A 21,038-nucleotide genomic window follows, 5' to 3' on the forward strand; every position below is an offset into this window, starting at 1 on the left:
GTTAATAAATACTTTCTGAAGTTTATATATCAAGAAATAAAGATTTAAATATATTATCATGCAATATTTAACATTATGATTATAGGCACAGGAAGAAAAAAATATATAGAACAACCAAAAAAACACCAGACCACTTAGCAAAAGACAGAAAAGTAAGGAGGTATAAAAACAAATTTTAAAAGATAGCATAACATAAAATAACAAAACACATTTAGATCTGTTAAAATAATAAAAGTCAATGGGATAAGCTAAACTATTAAAAGTAAGAAATTATTAGATGAGACTCAAAACATGATATTCAATAGCAGTATATTTTATGAATACAGAAATGCATTTCAGATATATTTAATATATTAAATATATTAATATATTTCACTTATATAATAAGTGAAAAAAGCAACTTATGGAACAACATGTGTAGTTTAATCCTATTTGTATTTAATAATAATAAACATGTATAATAAATGCATATTATTTTACATTCTATATGCATCAAAAATATTGGGAAGAATACACAAGAAATAGTATTGTTTGTTATTGTTTGTTGTTTCTGAGGATTAGAATAAAAGGTTAGGAGAAGACAAGTATGCTTTCATTTTTTTACTATGTATCTTTCTGTACTTTATATTTTTTGAAATAATTATGAATTTTTTATTATAAAAATTTAAACAAAAAATAAGTAAAGTCCAACATAGAACTGAAAGCTGCAAGCAAAGGAAGGGGAAGGAGAGGTCATGGAAATCTGACAGAATGGTGTTTGAGCTGAGTCTCCAAAGAGAAGGAAGAAGGCTAGCCAGTGATCCTCATATGCACTGACCCAATACAAAAAGGACATGGCATGTTTAAGACACCTTAGGTACAGCTGGAGTATAATGTACATGGTGGATGGAGTTGGGAGGTAAGACTGGAAGGACAGGACAATGGCAGTGAACCAAGGAGTTACTACTTTTCATTAAAAAATGAGATTTCCTCCAAGTATTTTAAGCAGAATAGTGACTTGATTGAGCCAGAATGTTGCACAGGTCCATATGAGGAATGAATTAGAGACCATAGAAGATTGGCAACCCATGAAGATTCTATTGAAATAGTCCAGATAGCCATGATAGTGACCTGAACGAAGATGGTGGAAATACAGATGAAGAGAAGATGGATTCAACATTCAAGAGATTTTTAGAGGGTAGAATAGACAGAACTTGATAATTAATTGGATGTTATGATGGTAGGGTGAAAGATAAGGTAAAAGAGTGAGTCAACATGATTTCAAAATATGGTACTTCACATTATATGAAATATAGAATTAGAAGTAAATTTGATTGTAGATGAGCAGAGGGAAAAAGATCAATTCAGTTTGGGTAATACCGAGTTTGAGGCATAAGTGGAACATTCAGGTGGAGGGAAGCAGATGTAGGACTCTGAGAAAGGTGGGAACATGAAATATGGAAATAAAAATCATTAGTTCATAAGTAATAGTAGAGGACAGCACAGAGAGTTTTAAGAAGGGATTGGGTGATGGTGTAAAATGCCTCCAATAGTTCAGGGCTTTCTTCTTTGTTCAGAGACAGAGAAATTTTTGCTTTTATTCCTGGGAATCACTTGACAATCCAACTGCTGGCCATAAAGGGGAGACCCCTTGCCAAGAATGAAGTTAGAGATCCTGAGCAGCAATGAGCACACGTTAAAGTTAGAAGGAGATGAGTGGATTCCTCCTGACTGGCTTGGTCCTGAAGGAAGCTGGGTTTGATTGTTGCTGTTGGGAATCGAGACTGGACTTCTTTGAGGGGCTTTGAGGACATATTTTTGGCCTTCCTCTCCCTAATGGGACCACTGGGTGTGATCTTGACTCTTACTGGGGGTGATCAGATGACAGACCAGGCTACCTTATAGCATCAAGAGGTAACTAACATTTGAAACCTGACCCCCTCTCAGGCAAAAATAATTCAACCATCCTTTAAATATAAATAGCTAAAAGCCAATCACATACTTAAAGTTTAAACATAATGCTGGTGCCTAAATTCGAGTACTACATTTTAATCAGTTTCCTCAAACTGATTTATATCTAAGGCTCATAGGCTTCAACTACTTTAGTGGACTGTTTGGTGACCAAAGAAAGAAAGTCATATTACACAGTGGTATTTCCTTTGTGGGATGAAGCAGAAGTGGGTGAGGGGACATGGGCCCCAGATAAAAGGAACTGACTCAGGAATCTCTTTACAAGGCAGAGGTCCAATAAATTTAAATATAGATGGAGTCTGAAATCTTTGAATTTTCATTATGTTTAATTTTTTCTGTGTGTTTATATATATTTGTAATATCAATACAAATACTCAACTGTTTTTGGATAGTAATTCTATTTGCATTATTCATTACTGTGAAGTGGCTTAGCATTTACCTTTGGAAAGAGCATTATAATGCCTTTTAAAGTTAAAAATTTCAGTCATTTGTATGTTAAATAATAGAAATGACCAATGGGTTTAGAATAAGACTAAAGTATATCTTGTACTGTTATATGGTAATTTTGAAGTTGTGACACTGTCATTGCCATGGAAATTTATATTCTATCATAGTTGTTATGATCTCAACTAATAGGATGAGAAGAAGCTATGTATTTCTAGCATCTATCCAGGGGGAAGGTGGTAACATATATCCTCTTATTATAGGAAGTCATATTTATTTTATTTTCTCTGAAATAAAATTCTCATTTTGTCTAGGATCCTTTCTTTTTCTTAAATTGTGATCATACATAATGTCTGGCATGTATTAGGCCCTCAAATATGTATTTTTTTGTTTGTACTGTATTTTAACATCACTATTTTATGGTGAATAGTCAGAAATACATGTATGTACTCTGGAATCAATCCAGCTTTTCACAGGCAAGCAGAGAACTGAGGCAAATTATTCAAATGTTTGATGCAATGAACCAGATGATGGCAGTTTTAAACTAATTATTTCAACTCACTTCTTCATTTTAGTTAGGGAGTCTAAATTTCTGTTTTAAATGCACAGTTTTACCTTTTGGAAAGTTGCCATTTTGAGTGATTTTAAATCTTGAGTTCACATTTCACTTCCATACACCATTTCGATCTAAGGAAGTTAGACTTTAATACTGTTTCCACAGTTACAAGCTTCGTTAATCATGGCCCTGGGAACTGAATTCTCAAGTGTGTGCACAACCCCCTTGACTCTCAGTTCCCAGCGTAGACCATTGGCTCCAAATCCTGCCCGTGGGAATCAAGGGCTGTGCCTGCCTGCTCACCCTGCCTGACAAACACTGCTGGTGAGCCAGAAGTCAATGGTTCCTCATCAGTGTTTGCAGGAACCAAGGAACCCATCTCTGCAAAGAAACTCCAATCTCTTGGCAATTTCCACAGGCTTACAGAGCTGAGAGTAAGCTGTTGCAAGGAAACCTCTGTTTCTCACCAGGTGGATTTAGTTTTTCTAATCTCTTGGATTTTTCATAAAGCATGTTTCCATAAAACATAAATCATGCTTAAAAGTATAATGTTTTTCTCATTACTGCATTTCCATATCTTACTCATCCTTCAGGATTGAGCTCAAGTCTTACCTTCTGCATTAAAATGTGTTTTTATATATTGGAAACATTTTTAGACTATAGAAAAGTACAGAGGATAATATAGCAAACAACTGTGAACCATTAGATGACTTTTATTTAATAAAAAAAATATTACTGATGGTGTTAATGTAACTTTTCTACCTACTCCCAGCGTTAATTCTCCTTTTACCCTCCCAGGAGCAAGTTGTACCTTATAGTTGGGGTGTTGGGTAGAATTTTCAATAGCAATTCCCTTTTGTGGATCTCAATTTTTTGCCAGGAGTCCAGTTCCAGCTGCCTAACATGACCAAGCTCTATGGCCCCTGCCCCTATGCAAGTATTAAAAGATCCTAAGGTACAATAGCAGTCTAGAGCTTTAGCTGGGTCTGCCATTTTGACTGGGAACCATTACACCTCTTTTGACCTCCCCAACTCCCTCTGATTCCTGTAGCAATAAGTATTTGGTCCAGTTTCCAATCACTTATTTTGTACCAACTTTATGTATAGAGGATTTATTATTTCTTAACAAAACTATAAATTATTGGAACAGTATTATTCTTCTTCTACAGCATACTGGGAGAAGGTCCTCTGAGAGTTCTTACACTATAGTAGATTATACTTGTAAGCCAATCTCTTTATCATAGAAGTGTGTACATAGAAGTGCGCCTCACTTTATAGAAAAAATGATATTGCAGACATCCAACAGTTACTGATAACCTACTATGGTCAAGTTAGCAAATTAAGCATTATAAAATAAGAAATGCATATAAAGGTTTGGTTTCCCCACCTTGTAAAGTATCTATTTCAAGTGATTATGGTGTATTTTTGAAAATACATAGTTAACTAGTTTATGTTGTAAATGTAATAATAGCACCCATGGCTTAAATTAAGGATGTAGTGTTAATTGCATAACTTGATTTATATTTTAGGAATTTTAAAATATTTACTTGTCCTTTTCCAAAACAACCTGAAGATTAAGAGTGTTTGCCCAAGCAATGGAATAAGAATTGTTTACCTTAGATTTAATCATCAGTTCCATTGACTTCTTTACCAGAGTTGGAAAATGCATTATTGCAGCTCATTCTTTTGCTTTGCACTGGCAGCAAAATCACTATATAGAGAAACTGCCAAGTCTGGTGTTATGGAACTTACACAGCATCTTCCTCTCTGTGACTGTGTGTGAACACAAATTAAAGATGTCCTCTGGCTTGGATTACTGAAACATACTTGGCTGCATATTACATTCTGTCATCTGGACTTAAACCAAAATAAACCAACACACATTTCAGTGAAATTCTTTATGAATTGATCATTCATATGATTCTTGATTATAACTAGACAAATTGCATTGTTATACAATATACCATCTTCTTAAGTAAGACCATTTAAAATTTCACATAAAATGTCCCTATAATTTTTTTATCTCCATTAAAAATGCAATAAATCACCATGAGTGTGAATTTCTCAAAGTCACAGGAATTGTTGTGGTCAGTCATCCGTCAGGAACTGAATGTCCAAAATTAAAGATTTACTATAATTTGAATTTTTTATTTTCCAGACACTGCAAATGGATGTAAATAGGCTGAACATAACCTTGCTTCGGATATTCCGCCAAGGAGTGGCCGCGGCTTTAGGACTCTTACCCCAGCAAGTGCACATCAATCGCCTCATTGTAAGATGCCAACATTTTGCATTCCCAGATTACAAGCTTTGATCTTTATTGCAGGGCTCAAGAATAATGAACAATAATAAGGAACACCCATGCTATAGTTTTATGGTCCATGAGCCAAATCTGGCATAACACCTGTTTCTGTAAAGAAAGTTTTATTGTAACAAACCACACCTATCTGTTTACATATTGTCTAAGGCTTCTTTCACACTACAATGGCAGAGTTGAGTAGTTGCAACAGATTGTCTGTCTAAATTAAAAGCTAAAATATTTGCTATCTGGCCCATTACCGAAAAAGTTTGTCAACCTTCTCGTAGTTCAAGACTAGCTATCCTGGTAGGTATGAATAGAAGGGCCCAAAATACTTGTCTCACCGACCAGATACTACTCCCAAAATATTCTCCCTAAGACGGAAACCTTCTGTATCAGGTAAGGCACTGTCTCCAGACAGCATCTGTTAAAATCCCTTCCAGCATATCAGGATGAGGGACTTCCCTGGTGGCGCAGTGGTTAAGAATCTGCCTGCCAATGCAGGGGACACGGGCTCAATCCCTTGTCCAGGAAGATCCCCACATGCCGCGGAGCAACTGAGCCCGTGCGCCACAACTACTGAGCCTGCGCTCTAGAGCCCACGAGCCACAACTACTGAAGCCCGCGTGCCTAGAGCCCGTGCTCCGCAACAAGAGAAGCCACCGCAATGAGAAGCCTGCGCACCGCAATAAAGAGTAGTCCCTGCTCGCCGCAACTAGAGAAAGCCCGCGCAGCAACGAAGACCCAACGCAGCCAAAAATAAATAAATAAATAACTTTAAATATATATATATATATATATATATATATATATATATATATCAGGATGAAGGATAGTGAACACATAGGCAGAGGATTTTGAATAAAGAATAAAGAAGAACCATGCTTAAGGACAGCAGTCCAAGTACAATGCAAGAATAGCCTTGAAAAAGTCGAGAGAAAACTTGGATGAGTATCTGAGGTGGGGATGAAGGAAGCCCAAAGGACCTTTTGTATAAGGCTCACTTTAGACCGATCTATCACCCACATCCTTTCTTTCCCCCTTCTCCTCAGTGTTTAGGGACCTTGATATCATTCAACTACATGTTCCCATCTGCACTTGAAGGTGGGTGTAAGCAAAGACAAAGAAAGGCAAATTCAAATCTTACGACTTTCTCTTTGTAAAAAGCTAATTATCCGAGGTTCCTGTGAAAAAGGACTTTAGAATCATTTTACAGTTTTAAAATTGTTCTTAATTTCCCCTGCATTAGAAACTTAAGCAAGGACTTCTTGTTCTCCTTGCCTTAAATCCTTACGCTCCTGCTTGAGTTCAGTTTTATACTGCATCAACACCTGCGTTTCCCACTATGGAGAAGAATTTGCTTTTATTTTGGTTTAGAATTTTTGTTTCTTTTGTTTCTTTTCATTTTTTTTCTGTGTGGAGGGTGAATTGTTTTCATCCCCATAATAACTTTTGTTCTGTGAGTCAACTATTTTCTGGGACTAAATAAGCTTTAAAAAAAAACCAAGTTTTTAACGCACTAGCATAGAAGAAGAAATACAGCATTTGCCATTACCATGAAAGAGTGAAATAGGTTATTTATATCCAGAGTGTACTTTGCTCAAGTGAGAAGTGAGGTATTATAGATGTCTTAGATCTAGATCTAGATTTTATATATATATACTCAGATATCTTAGATATACTTTTACGTATATAGATTTAAAGAGTGTAATAGCTCTTTGAAAGGATAAAAGAGGGATTTGCCACACCCAGAGAGGGATATGCATATCCTCAGAGAATGTTAGTAGCATTTATGCATGTCTATTTCTAAGAGTAGTTCTTATAATAGTTCAAGTTATGATGATACCTGAGGCAGCGGAGTACGGTGATTCAGAGTGTTTGCTTTGGAGACAGACACAAAATTCTACTCCATTTCCAGCTTGGCCATGTCCCAGCTCTATGACCTAAGACAAGCTACTTAATGTTCCTTCATTTACAAAATGAAATAACTTAATACCTCTGTCCTGGAGATAACAGATTTAAGGCACATGGGAGCATGACAAGCCCAAAACAAGTGCTCTCTTCCTACTATTGTTGTTATTAGGTCATAAACTATTTAAATTATTATAAACATGTTTCACATCAGTATTATGCAATATTTAGTCATTGTCTGTTGTTCACTGCAAACACAGAAACATTTTTCCTGGATGACTCGTAGTACTCCATTTTATACGTGGCTGAACTTCTGATAAATTGCATTAAAAGAAAACTTTCTAAAAAAAAAAAAAGAAAGAAAATTTTCTAGCAGGAGGAAACCCCATGTATCAAAAAGAAAAGACTAACAACAATTTTCTTTTATAAGTGCTTTGTATAAGTTGTCAAAGAGAACCTATCAAAGGCAGTGTCATTTTTGTGTAGTGTTTGTTTTTTATGGGTATGTGGCATATCAGCCATTTAAGGTAAGAAATCCTCTCTCTCTGTTTCAGGTAATGAGGTCATACTAATAGGAAAGTAATATGATATCATTGCATAACATTGTTTCTACCAAACAATAGATCTTAAAGGTGTGACATATTTAAGGTGAAGAACAGGATCAGGGAAGCAACTTCAAAGACAGCATCACCTTCCTTAGTCCAGCCTTCAATTAATACAAGTTATAAAAATATATATATATGGGATGGTGATGTCTAATAATTGTACTGTTAAATCAGGTTTTACTTAATTCATTTAATTGATTTTAAAATGCTTCTTTAAACACAATTACTCGGGAAACATCTGAACAATATATCTCAAAAATTACAATACTGAATGGAAAATAAACCAGCATCGAATAAAATATAAAATTACAAAGCTAGAGGTGTCAACTAATTGAAAGAAGGCCATTTGAAGATTTCGGGCTTTGGGCTGCTAATATTAAGTGTACCAGGAATACCTAATAAAGGTGATCTCCAAGATGTCTTTTAGGATTCTAAAGCTCTGATTTTCTTTAATGTTTCTAGAAGAAAGGCAAAAATATTTCCCAAAGTTGTTTAAAATGTCTATTAACATATACAAATAATCTGCTTTTACTAGGGAAAGAAGAACAGTGTTGAACTATTTGTGTCTCCCATAAACCGAAAAGCAGGAATTTCTGAGGCTCTGCCATCTGAGGAAGTGCTGCGTTCACTTAATATCAATGTTTTGCATCAAAGTTTATCCCAGTTTGGAATTACAGAAGTCTCCCCTGAGGTAGGCTGTTTCATGGAATATTTCATTTAAAAATTTGCACAGTTAGCATGACATGACCCAATACTAGGAGGCTTTGAGATGAAAGCTGTTTATCGTGTGTTATTTGATAATATAAAAATCTCCCTAAGCGTCAAAATTCTCTGATTTCACATTGTATGTTTCTTCCTTAAAGAAGTTCATTTTCATGTCAAAGTTTCACTTTTTGACACTTTCTTCTCCAATCTTTATGGCCTTATAATTTATTTTGACTTATCCAACAAATTGTCCAGAAGAAAAGCTGTTCAGGTATATTTGTCAATTGATTACTTTTATTGAATTTTACTGAATTTTGGGTGTCCCCAAAAACACCCTCAAATCTTTCCTCCTCAACAGGTTTACTCCTCATTGTCTTCATTGTCAAAATGGTCCCTTTTTTCCACTACCTTGGGATTAATTTGAAATCTGATTTTTCTTTTGCTGAGGAACCCAGTCTTAAGAACTATGAATATCTCCTTCATAGTGCTTTCTAAATTCGGCACTTTTCAGATTTCCCCCACCACTCCAATACTCTCATTCCTGAATAAATCCAGTCTCTTTTTTACTTCACCTACTCCATCCCACTCCAAACTTGCTAGAATGAACATCATCCCAAACATATGTAATTAAATTCACAGAATCAAAGAATTAGATCTTGAGGGAACACATGCGAACATTTTAAAGATACAGAAAATAAGGCCCGTAGAAATTAAGTGATTTCATCAAGGTGACAAAGCAAATGAGGTATAAAGCAATATTTAAAATCTAGACACCTTATTCCTAGTCTATTTCCCTTTGCAGTAAAGTGCACTGCCTCTCATTACAGCAAATGCCGCAGGTGTGGTATAAAAAGCTTTGGTACAAGATTGAGCTTGAATCCCACAGCCAGCACTTAAAATGTGTGTGACCTTGGGTGATTTAATCTCTGTGAGATTAAGTCTGTCTTTACATAGTATCAACCTCTCTGAGCCTCAGTTTCTTCATATCCTAAATGATTATAGAAAAAGAAAGGAAGGAAGGAAGGAAAAAAGTAAGGGAGGGATGGAGGGAGGGAGGAAGAAAGGAAGGAAGGAGGGAGAAAAAGAAGGAAGGGAGGAAGGAAAAGAAAAGAAAAGGAAAGGAAAAATGGGTAGAGTCCTTATCTTATAAACTTGAAATATGAATAAAATTTTTAAATTTAAAAAAATACATGGAAATCTTCACAAAGAGTAGGCACTGAACAAATGTAATTTGACTGCAGAATGAAAATGTATTTCATCACTGAACCACGACTCTAATAACAACCTCCAACTGGTCTTCCTACATTTAGTGTTGCTTCCCTCCCTGCTCTCTCTGCTGCCAACCCCAGCTCACACACGCACGTGCACATGCACACATGCACACATGCACACAGTGTTTTCTTTCTTGCCACCAGAGTAATCTTTCTAAAAACAAATCTGGCCATGCCCTCCTAACGTCATGACTCTTCTTTGGCTTCCTAAATCCTGTAAAATCAAGTCTGGATATCTTAATATGGTATATGGTTCTTTGTGTGCTGAGTTTATCATTGTTGAACAACACTCTCTTAGTTTATGCTTCAGCCATTCCAAACTTAATAGACACCAGGACACCCCACACCATTTCTTCCCTCCATGCCTCTGTGTACGTTGGTCCATCTGTGCACCTTTCATGTTTCAGGATCAGTCCACTGTATAGTGAAGCCTTCCCTTGTACCTCCACAGATGTGGGCGCTGGCTTTGTGTTCTCATTGAGCTTAGTACAAAAACCCCTTACCAGACATTGGCCATCATGTCCATCTCTGCACTGTCATTCCTTGAGAGCATTTCATTTCATTTTATCTGTGTCTTCAGTGCCTTCATTCAGGGCCTGGCATACATTAGGCATACAAATAGCCAAGCGCTGGGCTAGGTGGTGTCCAAAGTCAGAAAAATAAATGAATAAGCAAACAAATACACAAACAAATAAAATAAGATTTTTGCTTTCGATGAGTCCTAATAAGGCAACAAGAGACAAGCAGATAAGGAAAATACAGGGCTATGATAACATAACCGCACTGTGCCATGGGAGTTTTGAGAAAGAAGAGGTCACTTCATGCTTCAGAGAGACCAGGAGAAAGGTCAACATGAGCTTAAACACCCAGACCCCTCCCCAGCCCTCCCTGCATGTGACTCTGAAGGGGCTCCCTTTTGTACAACAAACCAAACTCCATGCCCATAGTTCAAGCCCCTCACAGACTGACTTGCACACATCTTGCTCTGGACAAGTCTTCTTTAAAATTTAAAAAGGCCATTAGATTAATTTATTCTGCTTCCCATAAGCTTTCAGTGAATAATATAAGCATTTCATCCTGTTGCTTTATTCTGAGTTTAAATGCCATTCTGAAGGCTTTAGGAATATGACAGCTTAGTGAGTCATCCAGATTTGCGGACCAAGAGAAGCTCACCATACCAAAAAATTAATTAAACTCAAGTAGTTGGGGGTCCTCCAACACACCTCAGACTGGTGAAGGCAAGGAGCTTAGCCTGAATGCCTGTCACAGAACTATTAGCCCTCAATAGACCACAGGTCTGTATTGCATTTGAATAATGAAAGTGTATTTGATGATCAAAATACGATGTCTTCTTATAAAATTATGGGAATCTAAAAATCTAGGAAATCTAGAATCTAGAAACTATTATATTACAGGAGACTGGGAAGTATTTTAATTGGATATAAGGAGCATTTCATCAGGGACTGGTGTATTGTTTGAGCGTTTTGTTCTGGCACTTCTAGAATGGGCCCAGCGGCACCCTCTGATCGGAAGCTCTAACTGCAGACAGGAGAGAGCCATCTGCAGTGTGCACAGGCCCGCAGAGGGAGCTTCAGACACATACAGTCCAAGAGGCGCTGCAAAAGCATTTGTTGATAGTTGGTTTAAGCTGATAGGTATTCTGTGAGTTTTCCCACTTCTTTATTCATCATTTGTGGTAAATGTGTAATAACAGCTTATGCTTCAACCCATTCTTTCACATTTCTATCCCCAAATTATAGCTCTGTTATGGTAACATGTTTATTACCAGAACAAAAAAAGGAATATTGGTATTTTGGGTTTTCATCCTTTACATGGATTACAGGACATGGTGAATGCTGTCTCAAAGCATCTCTTCCTACACTTTTATTAATTACTTTCAGGGAAGGGTGTGTTTTTTGTTGTTGCCACTTCTTTATTTGCTTGATTTTATTTAAATCAGAAACGACTCTTGGGAAACAAAGACAATTACCAAATAGAGATTTCCTTTTGCTTATTCATCTATTTTTACTTCAAATTTAAGTTTCTTGAGAGACAAAGGCATTATTTCTTTTATATATTTATATATGGTACCTGGAACATTGGAGGACCTCAAATATTATTTTATAATAAGATGCTCCTAAAAATTAAAAACCAGACTTCCTCTTGCCTAATAAGTTAAATCTCAGGGAAATAAAATTAAAGCATTGTTTTAGTTTCTATTTTTAGATGTTTTTACAAAATTAAATGTCTATTGAAGCAGTACATTCTGCAATGATAGTGAAAAAAATGTTTTAGGATTTTGTTGTTGTTCAGTTGCAAATTACCACAGTTTCGCAGGTCTTATGTTTCAAAGGAGGAAGTTACCTTCTTTAAATAACAGGACAATGTACTGACTGATACTTTCATGGCATGTTTACAAAGAGAAAAAAAATCATACCAAATAAATATAAATCATAATCCACGAGTTTAGTGATTGTTCCTTTAAACATTAGCCAGCAGTCTAAAGAATTATATAGTCCTAGCCATACAGTGCCGAGGAGGAATGCAATCAATGTTAACATGGGTCAGATCTCTCAGACTGAATTGTTTACCTTGGGCATGATACAGTGGAAGTTTGGCATTTATCTAACAAAACCATATTGTTGTAGAATACAACTCACTTATCTGCCTAAATCAATTAATTAACCAGCTAATTTATAACATTTCCACTTTATTCTTATTCTGTGTGCTCCATCTCTCTAAAGAGATGTAGCTCTGAAAGTCTCTGTATCATCTCTCTCAGCATTTGGGGTCAGAATTGCTTTTAAAAAAAGAAAAGAAAAGAAAACTATAGTACATCAAATTATTAAACAGGATATAGAGAAGCCATTGCTATCACTACCAGAAACTGCCCAAATTTTATACAGTCAAACAAAACAAAACCCAGCAGCTTCTTTCACTGTCACAAAGCTAAAGAGAAAGTGATATTGTTGTGACATAAGATGTTAAGATGATACAGCACATTGGTTTGACCCAGCCATGGAGCCTCTGAATTATTGAACCCTCAGTCCCCTGTCAAAATGTAAAAGGCATCACATTAACCTCATACAAAAGTTATATTGGAGATCCTTGTGAATTACAATCTTATGACTTGTGGGATCTTAACTACAAACTTTTCCATTTATTACCCTGCCTTTATCAAGGTTTTTAGATCTCTGTACAAATATAGTAGTGCTCAGCAGGGCTAGCATGACTCAGAAGGAAATCTGTTTACCAAGAAAGTGCAGTGGCTAAGTTCTAGGAGTTCTAAACATGTGTCTTTCTAACTGGCGGCGGGGGATGGAGGGGTGGGAGGTTAATTCCTCCATCATTACTGCTTTGGTTAAAAGAGAAAACAAAATAGATTTGTCTTAAGCAGAAAGGAACCTGTTGGTATTCCAGGAGGTGTGGAACTATAGTAGGAAAACAAGAAATGAACCAAATCAGGTTAGGAACACAAAATCTCTTTCCACCCACTAACCACTTCTTTTTTAATCCAAATTTTACATGAACTAAAGCTCAGATCCTCACACTTAAATTTGACAAATTTATGCTGCCTACTTGAAGGCTTAAGTGGTTTGCTTTTATAGCAAGCAATAGATGCTATTTATTTGCCTGCAAAAAAACTCATTTCCATATTATACTTGATTTCTACAAGAGTTTTCTATTAGTTTCCAGCTATGTGCACAGAAACATTGGAATAAAATATGATCTGACTAAGGTCAATGAGTAAAAGACACATTGTCACTTGAACCCAAGATTTCCTTTTCAGGACATATTGGTTTCTACTCCTTTCATCAAGAAAGTATTTTCAGATTCTCCATCAACTTACCATTTATGTATTTTAAAAACATGCATAAATCATTTCTTGCATCTATAAATGTGTCTATGTCTTAAAGAAGGCAAGATATTACAGTGAGCATATCTATATTTTACAAGCAAAGGAAATGGAAACTCAACTACTTCAAGCAATAGAAGTCTTCCTCACATAGTTATTGTAACCACAATTGAACTCAAAGATCCTTTCCATTCTGTTTTGTTCAACTCCCCACCAAGACTCGCTTGAGTTTCAGGATAAAAGTTTTCATAAAATATTTTTCAAGGCAAATATTTCTTTTTGTCTAGGTTACAAATGTGGAATGCATTTTATTTTTTTTAAGTCTTGAAAAATAATTAACAATGATTTCCAAGTTCTGACACCTGCAAGTACAGGTTTCGCTGAAGGCTTTTTTTTTTTTTCTTTTTGAGACAACTACTATTTATTTCTCATGATTCTGTAGGTTGACTAGGATCAGCTGGGTGGTTCTTCTTTTCCACATAGTATAGGCTGAAGTCATCCCAGGGGTTACATTAAGCTGGGAATTCATCTGACGCTGGAATGCACAAGATGACCTCTCATTCTCCAGGGCCACTCTCCATGTGGCCTTTCATCATTCACTATCATGCTTCTCAAGGCTTTCTTAATCATTAGAGACATCTCAACCAAAAGGGGAAAAAGCAGACTCCAACAAAATGTAATTTTAGATGAGTGGGAGCATTTGACTTGATTTAGCCTTTATATTTTTTTCCTAATTTTGGACCATTTGGTTTCAAGCTCAATTTTCTTTAAGCATAAATCTATAAATTTCACTGAATTATTAAATTTCATTACATTATTATAAGATGTGATTTTAGTAGATGTGCTTTTTTAAAAAGAATGAGTAAAATAAAACTAAACCACTCATTCACATGTTATTCATGCTTTTTCTCTACCCTTCCACCCCTCAAATAGTAAGCTAAGTAAATAAACAAAGAGAGAAATAAATTAAAGTAAAACTGTTTTCCCTTTTAGTGCCAAATAATTCTGGACATTCTGGTGTTCCCTGTTGCTTAAAATAAGATATAAAATCCTAACAATTTATGTGGTTAAAGTGGTACATTAATCAGATTTTGACAAAATAGACTGCATTTTTAAAAAAAGATTTCATAAAAGAAAAAAAAAGGCAATGATGCCGACATTGTTGCTCTGTTTATTGATGCATCGTGAGATTTTGTTTGCACCTGTTTCACTTCTGTTTAAAAGCTGAAAGCAGTATTACAGCACGTAAAGCAGGGTGTTGATGTTATGGGAGGAGCCTGAAAGCAGAGTAAGGAGAGCTTCGTAAACAATTTCCTCAGCACAGAAAAGAACAGAACTCTCTCACCTGTGAACCAGGTAGTTTCCAAGAGAGTCCTTGAGGGACATTCACAAAGCCTAGGGCCGGATATGCCATGTCGGGCATGCTTGTTCCTGTGCAGGAGATAAAATAGCGTCTTAACGTATAAAAACGGCAATCCAATGTCTTAGATCAGATTGAGAAGCAGCTCTGGCAGCGGGGGATGTAGGTGTGTTCTACTACACTGAATGGAATCAAGCTGAAAATATGTTTAGTGTCTGATAAGAACGCCAGTCTCCTCAAGCTCTCATTTAACATCGGACTTTCTGTTTTGCTTTCAAAGAAAAATGTTTTACAAGGGCAGCATGAAGCGGACAAAATCTGGAGCAAAGAAGGATTTTATGCTGTTGTCATTTTTCTCAGCATATTTGTTATTATAGTAACGTGTTTGATGGTAAGTTTGCTTCTTTATATATTTTATCTTTACTGAGCCTACTGCTTAATATTATTGGATATATTGCCATTCAAAAGAATGTTGAAAAGACTGAGAACAGAAGCAAGACTATGAGCCTGTTAGGTTGGGAATATTTCACATCTGACAGCAGAGTGATAGCTAAAGGAAAACCTACGGAATTATGGATTCTGACCTGCAGAATAAGGCTGTAATTGTACTGAGGCTTTTCGTAACTTGATCAACCCTGAGAACGAAGTTTAAGAAAGTGATTTACCGAAGTCAGTGGAATCCTCAAAGCCATTTAAGTCTCATGGGTACACTTTGGACTTGCTTTATTTCTTCTTTTATATTATCTTTATGCAACTTGGGAAAACTTTTATAAAGAAATATGTCTTGGGGCAAGCTTACTTCTTAATGAGTAAAAATAAGGTTTTCTTATTTTTAAAGGGCCTTGAAAGTAATATATGAAATTCCAGGCATGAAAAGGAGACGATTATAGGCTAAAGGGCTAAACAATCCATAATCAATTAATTTTTTAGGTGAATGAATAATGTAAAAGTATGAAAGTATACACTGCAAATAGCTCTGTAAATTACAAATTATAGATATGAAGACTTTAAAAGTATATTTCATATTAAAAATGTAGAACCCCAGATAAACCTAAACACACTAGACTAGGCAGTGCTCTTTGGTACTGAATGAGTTGTTACCTTTCCAATAGAATGATAAGATTTTCCTATTCTTTTGAAAATTCTGTGATATAACTTAAAATATTTGAAGTTTGCAGATGGGTTTTAATATCTTTTCTTCCTGTATGCTATGTTCTTTTTAATTTTGCACATTTTTAAAAACATTCCTTCCTTAGTTTTTAAAAGCCCCCCCCAAAGACATCATGCTAATTATTCTTCCCGCAAGCAACAGTGTTGCTAAGTGTCTTAACGGATTTTGTTTATTTCTGCTCCTCCTCCTGGAGGAGGTTTATGTTAGAAAGATTAGGGCTCCGTTTGGAAAACAGAGGCTGAGTGGGTCTCAACTTGAAGGATTTAAAACAATTAAGGCCTTGAATAGGGTGAAGATGGGCATATTTCCTAGAATCTAAAATACAGAAAGCAGCAAGCTCCCATTCACCCTAAAGTTTCTATTATCATGAATTTAGAGGCACCTCCTATGGGCCAGGCACTAAGAGAGAAGATTTCTAAAAATTGTGACAATATCAACAAAAGAATAATTTAAGAATTGAGTAAGAAAATTGATTTTTATATCTTAAATAGTGGAGATTAAGGGTAAAGAATTTTAATGAAAGTTGGAGGTTTTATGGAAATTTTGGCAGAGACCTCTAGGCATTTTTTAGGTAGAGAGGGTGTGGTTCCTTGTTATGGTTAATTATGTTTTAAAATATGTGGTTCTTTTTTAAATAAAGGGAATCTCAAGTGTTGTCCTCCCTCTCATAAGTCACAATTAGGGTATTTTTCTGCTTGGAACGTTGGAAGGAAGGGAAGGATAGAAAGGGATACAGAGTGATAAAAATAGAGATTATTCAGGGAGTAAATACTTACAATTCAGAAGAGCAAAGGCAAGGAGGAAAGTGGGAAAGCAGATTCCCGAGCAGCTGGTGAGTCCTAGAGGGCTGAGAGAGACAGTGCAGAGGTTGCCATTCACTTGTTAGATATGCTCCAGATTCTGCATCTCCAACTCAGGGAGCGCCCCTGTATCCACCATGACTGGATGAACTCCTGCCTGACAGACTGATCACAAATAGTAATAGGACTTGTAGTAGCCACACCCTCAACTACCTGGGGCCAGGGAACAACTAACTCTTCCTTTCCCAGTGTCTGCAAAACATCCATGTAAAATTCAAAAATCTAAATAAGGCTACTTCAAAGTTACTAGAACAAACTGAGAAAGGAATGTTTCAGAAGTGTGTAGGTGATCGCTCCCTACTGTGCTGGTAGGTAGGTTCATCCATTCATTCAATCCAGGAATTCCTGCAGAGGGCTCTCTGTGAGCCTGTTGATGGCCCTGTGGACAAAGGAAGGAACAAGAAGGTGAGGTCCCTGTGTTCATGAGTCCTATGGTCCAGAGGGGCACCCAGACAATAATTACATTAACATTTTTTAAAATCAAGTAGTGACCGTATTCTGTGATTCCAAGTGTATGACATTCTGGCAGAGGCAAAACTATAGAGACCGTAAAAACATCAGTGGTTGCCAGAAGCTGTGGGATGAATAGTTGGACTTTTAGGGCAGTGAGAATATTCTGTTTGATACTGTAATGGTGCGTGCATGACATTAGAGATTTGTCAAAACCCATAGAATGTACAACACTGAGAGTGAGCCCTAATCTACATTCTAGACTTCATTAATGATAGCATATCAGTGTAGGCTCAATAGTAACAAGTCTGCCACACGAATGCAAGATGTTAATAACAGGGAAAGTTGCTGAGGGAGCTATGGGAGAGGTGGTATATGAGAACTCTGTGCTCTCTGATCAGTTTTTCTGTAAACCTAAAACTGCTTTTCAAAAATAAACTTTAGGGGCTTCCCTGGTGGCGCAGAGGTTGAGAATCTGCCTGCTAATGCAGGGCACACGGGTTCGAGCCCTGCTCTGGGAGGATCCCACATGCCACGGAGCAACTAGGCCCGTGAGCCACAACTACTGAGCTTGCACGTCTGGAGCCTGTGCTCCACAACAAGAGAGTCTGCGATAGTGAGAGGCCCGCACACCACGATGAAGAGTGGCCCCCGCTTGCCACAACTAGAGAAAGCCCTCGCACAGAAACGAAGACCCAACACAGCAAAAATAAATAAATAAATTAAAAAAAAAAGAAAAAGAGAAATGGTCATATAATTAGCATTATAAAAAATAATAATAATAATAAATAAAGTTTATTAATTTTGTAGAAACTCAAAAGCCTTAAGGGCCACGAAGAGATGATAGTGAGCTGAAGCAATAGGTAGTGGAGCAATCAGAGACATCTGAGACATACGAACATGTAGGGAAGGGGCTCCCTGGCAGAGGATACGGCAGGTGGGGCAGCTGGGCCTCGCTGGTTTCCAGGAGAAGGCTGTAAGCTGAGTGTTTTAGCAGAGCTTCGATGTGATCTGATTTGTGTATTTTAAAAGATTGTGGTCTCTGTTGGTGGCAAGTGGTTGGGGACAGAGCTTGGGGTGAAGTGTGGGAGTAGGAGGACCCTTCTGGCAGCTACTGTATTAGCCTGATGAGAAATATGATGGCGGCCCAGAGTAGAGGGTGGTGGTGTAGATGGAGTGGAGTGAAGGATGGAGATTTATTTGCAGGTGGAACTGACAGGACTTGCTGTGTATTGATTCTCTGGGAGGAAGAAAGAGAAAAATGAAGGATGACTCCTACATTATTTGACTGACTACCTGGATGGGTGGTGCTTCCATTTCCCGGGAGAGGAATGCATTGGAGATGGCGAGTAGTGAAAGAAAAGAAACACATTTTGATTTGTATTCCAACAGTTCTTGAATAAATGAAAGTAGTAGGATGATATATTTCAAACACTCTCTTACTTTTTAATGTGAAAGGGTCACTTTAAAAATAGCAGGGGAACCAGTAGTACAGAAAGGAATTAATATTGATGGAAAAATAAATACTACCTAATAGACAGGATTAAGATGAAGTTATATTTATCTGATACAGCTTAACCACTGACAAGTAAACAGTTCACATTTAGGGACTAGTCAAATGTGATTCTCTAAGATAAGCTTATCTTTGTACTTGTTCAAATGTTTTTGATACTGATCTTGATTTAAAGTAAGTCTTTCCTTGGATCTCTCAGTAATAGTTATACTATCACTTTTGTGATTTTCAAACAAGTATATTCTGGTTTCTGTTTCCCATAATTTTGTTGATTTCATGGCAGAGGAAAAGATATAACTCAGAAATTTCCCTCTGGCATTAATTATGTTTATGAAAGATCGAATGCCATTATTTGTGTCCAAGCCTTTCTCATATCATAGAAATGAAAAGCATGTGGTTTTATTATGAAATTATATAGGTGAATTGCTGTCATGGAGGATTATGTGCTCTGTAACAATAACATAAGCCTTGGCAAGTTTTTTGAAATGTGGCATATTATTTACTTTCCTTAAAATTTAAGAAAAAATGTGTGTTGCCAGGCATAAAATTAGACATGCATGACATTTTCAAATGTGTGACTTATTTAGCACCTCTCAAATGTGAATGTAGAGTGGGTGGTGCAACAAATAGACAAACACAATTTTCCAAAAAAAAAATGTGTGGGCAACTTCCAATCCATTCAGTCTGTTTTAGGTGGAAGAATATATTACTAAGAAGAATTAGTCCTTAAGTTGGAATAAATAATAGAAAGAACACCGTTTATCAACTACTTTAGATCTTCAGTGCACTTAGAGGTTTATTAACAAGTGCAGAGGTATTTATGGAATGTAGGTAGAGCTGTCTATAAACCAGATTGCTACTGAAAAGCAATTTTAGAAAACACATAAAAAAGCTGTTTGGGTCAATAAAAGCTCTTGCTTGTTAGACCCATAGAAGAGCCATTCATGTGTCATCCAAAGAGTTTCTCTAGTCATGGTCGTGATAGCTGAGGCAGGAAATTCTTTAGCAGACTACCTACTACAGCCCAAGCATCACAAAGAAAATGCATGTCAAAGGTGGACATAAATAGCCATACTTTTCTAATATGTTATATATAATTCCTAGGGATTGAGGAAAATGGGACTAGATTCCTAGCTGAAACGCTTTGTTTACAGAACCATTTACCAAAGTAGGCATGTCTCAAACTAATTTTCAGGTTTTTTCTGGTTAATAAAAACCATTTAGCTCAAAATACAACCCTCTCAATAATAAGAAAAATAATAATAACAATAATAATGATTATTTTCTTCTATTTACTGCCATTTACTGGTACTAAATTTACTGCCATTTACTGGTACTAAATTTACTGCCTGGTACTAAACAATGTTTTTTTTTGTTTGTTTGTTTGTTTTTGTGGTACGCGGGCCTTTCACTGTTGTGGCCTCTCCCGTTGCGGGGCACAGGCTCCGGAGGCGCAGGCTCAGCGGCCATGGCTCACAGGCCCAGCCGCTCCGTGGCACGTGGGATATTCCCGGACTGGGGCACGAACCCGTGTCCCCTGCATCGGCAGGCGGACTCTCAACCACAGCGCCACCAGGGAAGCCCTAAACAATGTATTTTTAAAACCACTTTATTGACATACAAAAAGCTGTACATGTTTAATGTAAACAACTCGATGAGTTTGGAGATAAGCACACACCCATAAAACCATCACCACAATCTATGTCATGAACATATATATCACCTCCAAAAGTTTCCTCCTGCCCTCTTTATTTATTATTATTATTTTGTGTTGTGATAAGAGCACTTAACGTAAGATCTATCCTCTTAGCGAACTTTTAAGTATACAATACATTATTATTAATTATAGGCCCTATGTATAAACACTTAAATGTATTTTAGTTTCCTAATTTTACTGAAGAGGAAACCAAGAATCAGGGAATATAAGTGACTTGACCAAGAACAAGCAGTGGGTGGGTATATGTGTGTGGGTGTCTGAGGGGAGGCGTTGGAATTCGAACCCAAGTCTATCTGGATTAAAAGGCTGGGCTCTTTACCGTGATCTCATGTATAAAGGAGTCACACTGTTAATTTCTTCCAGTCCTGTC

At 36.7% G+C, this 21,038-nt stretch overlaps 1 protein-coding gene across 1 annotated transcript in view; it reads left to right on the forward strand.

Annotated features, from left to right (window-relative positions):
• The window catches only part of PTPRR (protein tyrosine phosphatase receptor type R), a 269,501-nt gene that overhangs the window by 145,918 nt on the left and 102,545 nt on the right, over window positions 1–21,038 (forward strand). The window contains exons 3-5 of the mRNA XM_081248853.1: window positions 5,109–5,222; window positions 8,301–8,456; window positions 15,238–15,348. Of these exons, the coding sequence (XP_081104979.1) occupies window positions 5,109–5,222; window positions 8,301–8,456; window positions 15,238–15,348 (381 nt within the window). The remainder of the gene's footprint in view (window positions 1–5,108; window positions 5,223–8,300; window positions 8,457–15,237; window positions 15,349–21,038) is intronic.

The sequence above is a fragment of the Mesoplodon bidens genome (genome assembly GCF_964165515.1).
Source record: "Mesoplodon bidens genome assembly, chromosome: 11".
In the NCBI taxonomy this organism is placed as follows: Eukaryota; Metazoa; Chordata; class Mammalia; order Artiodactyla; family Ziphiidae; genus Mesoplodon; species Mesoplodon bidens.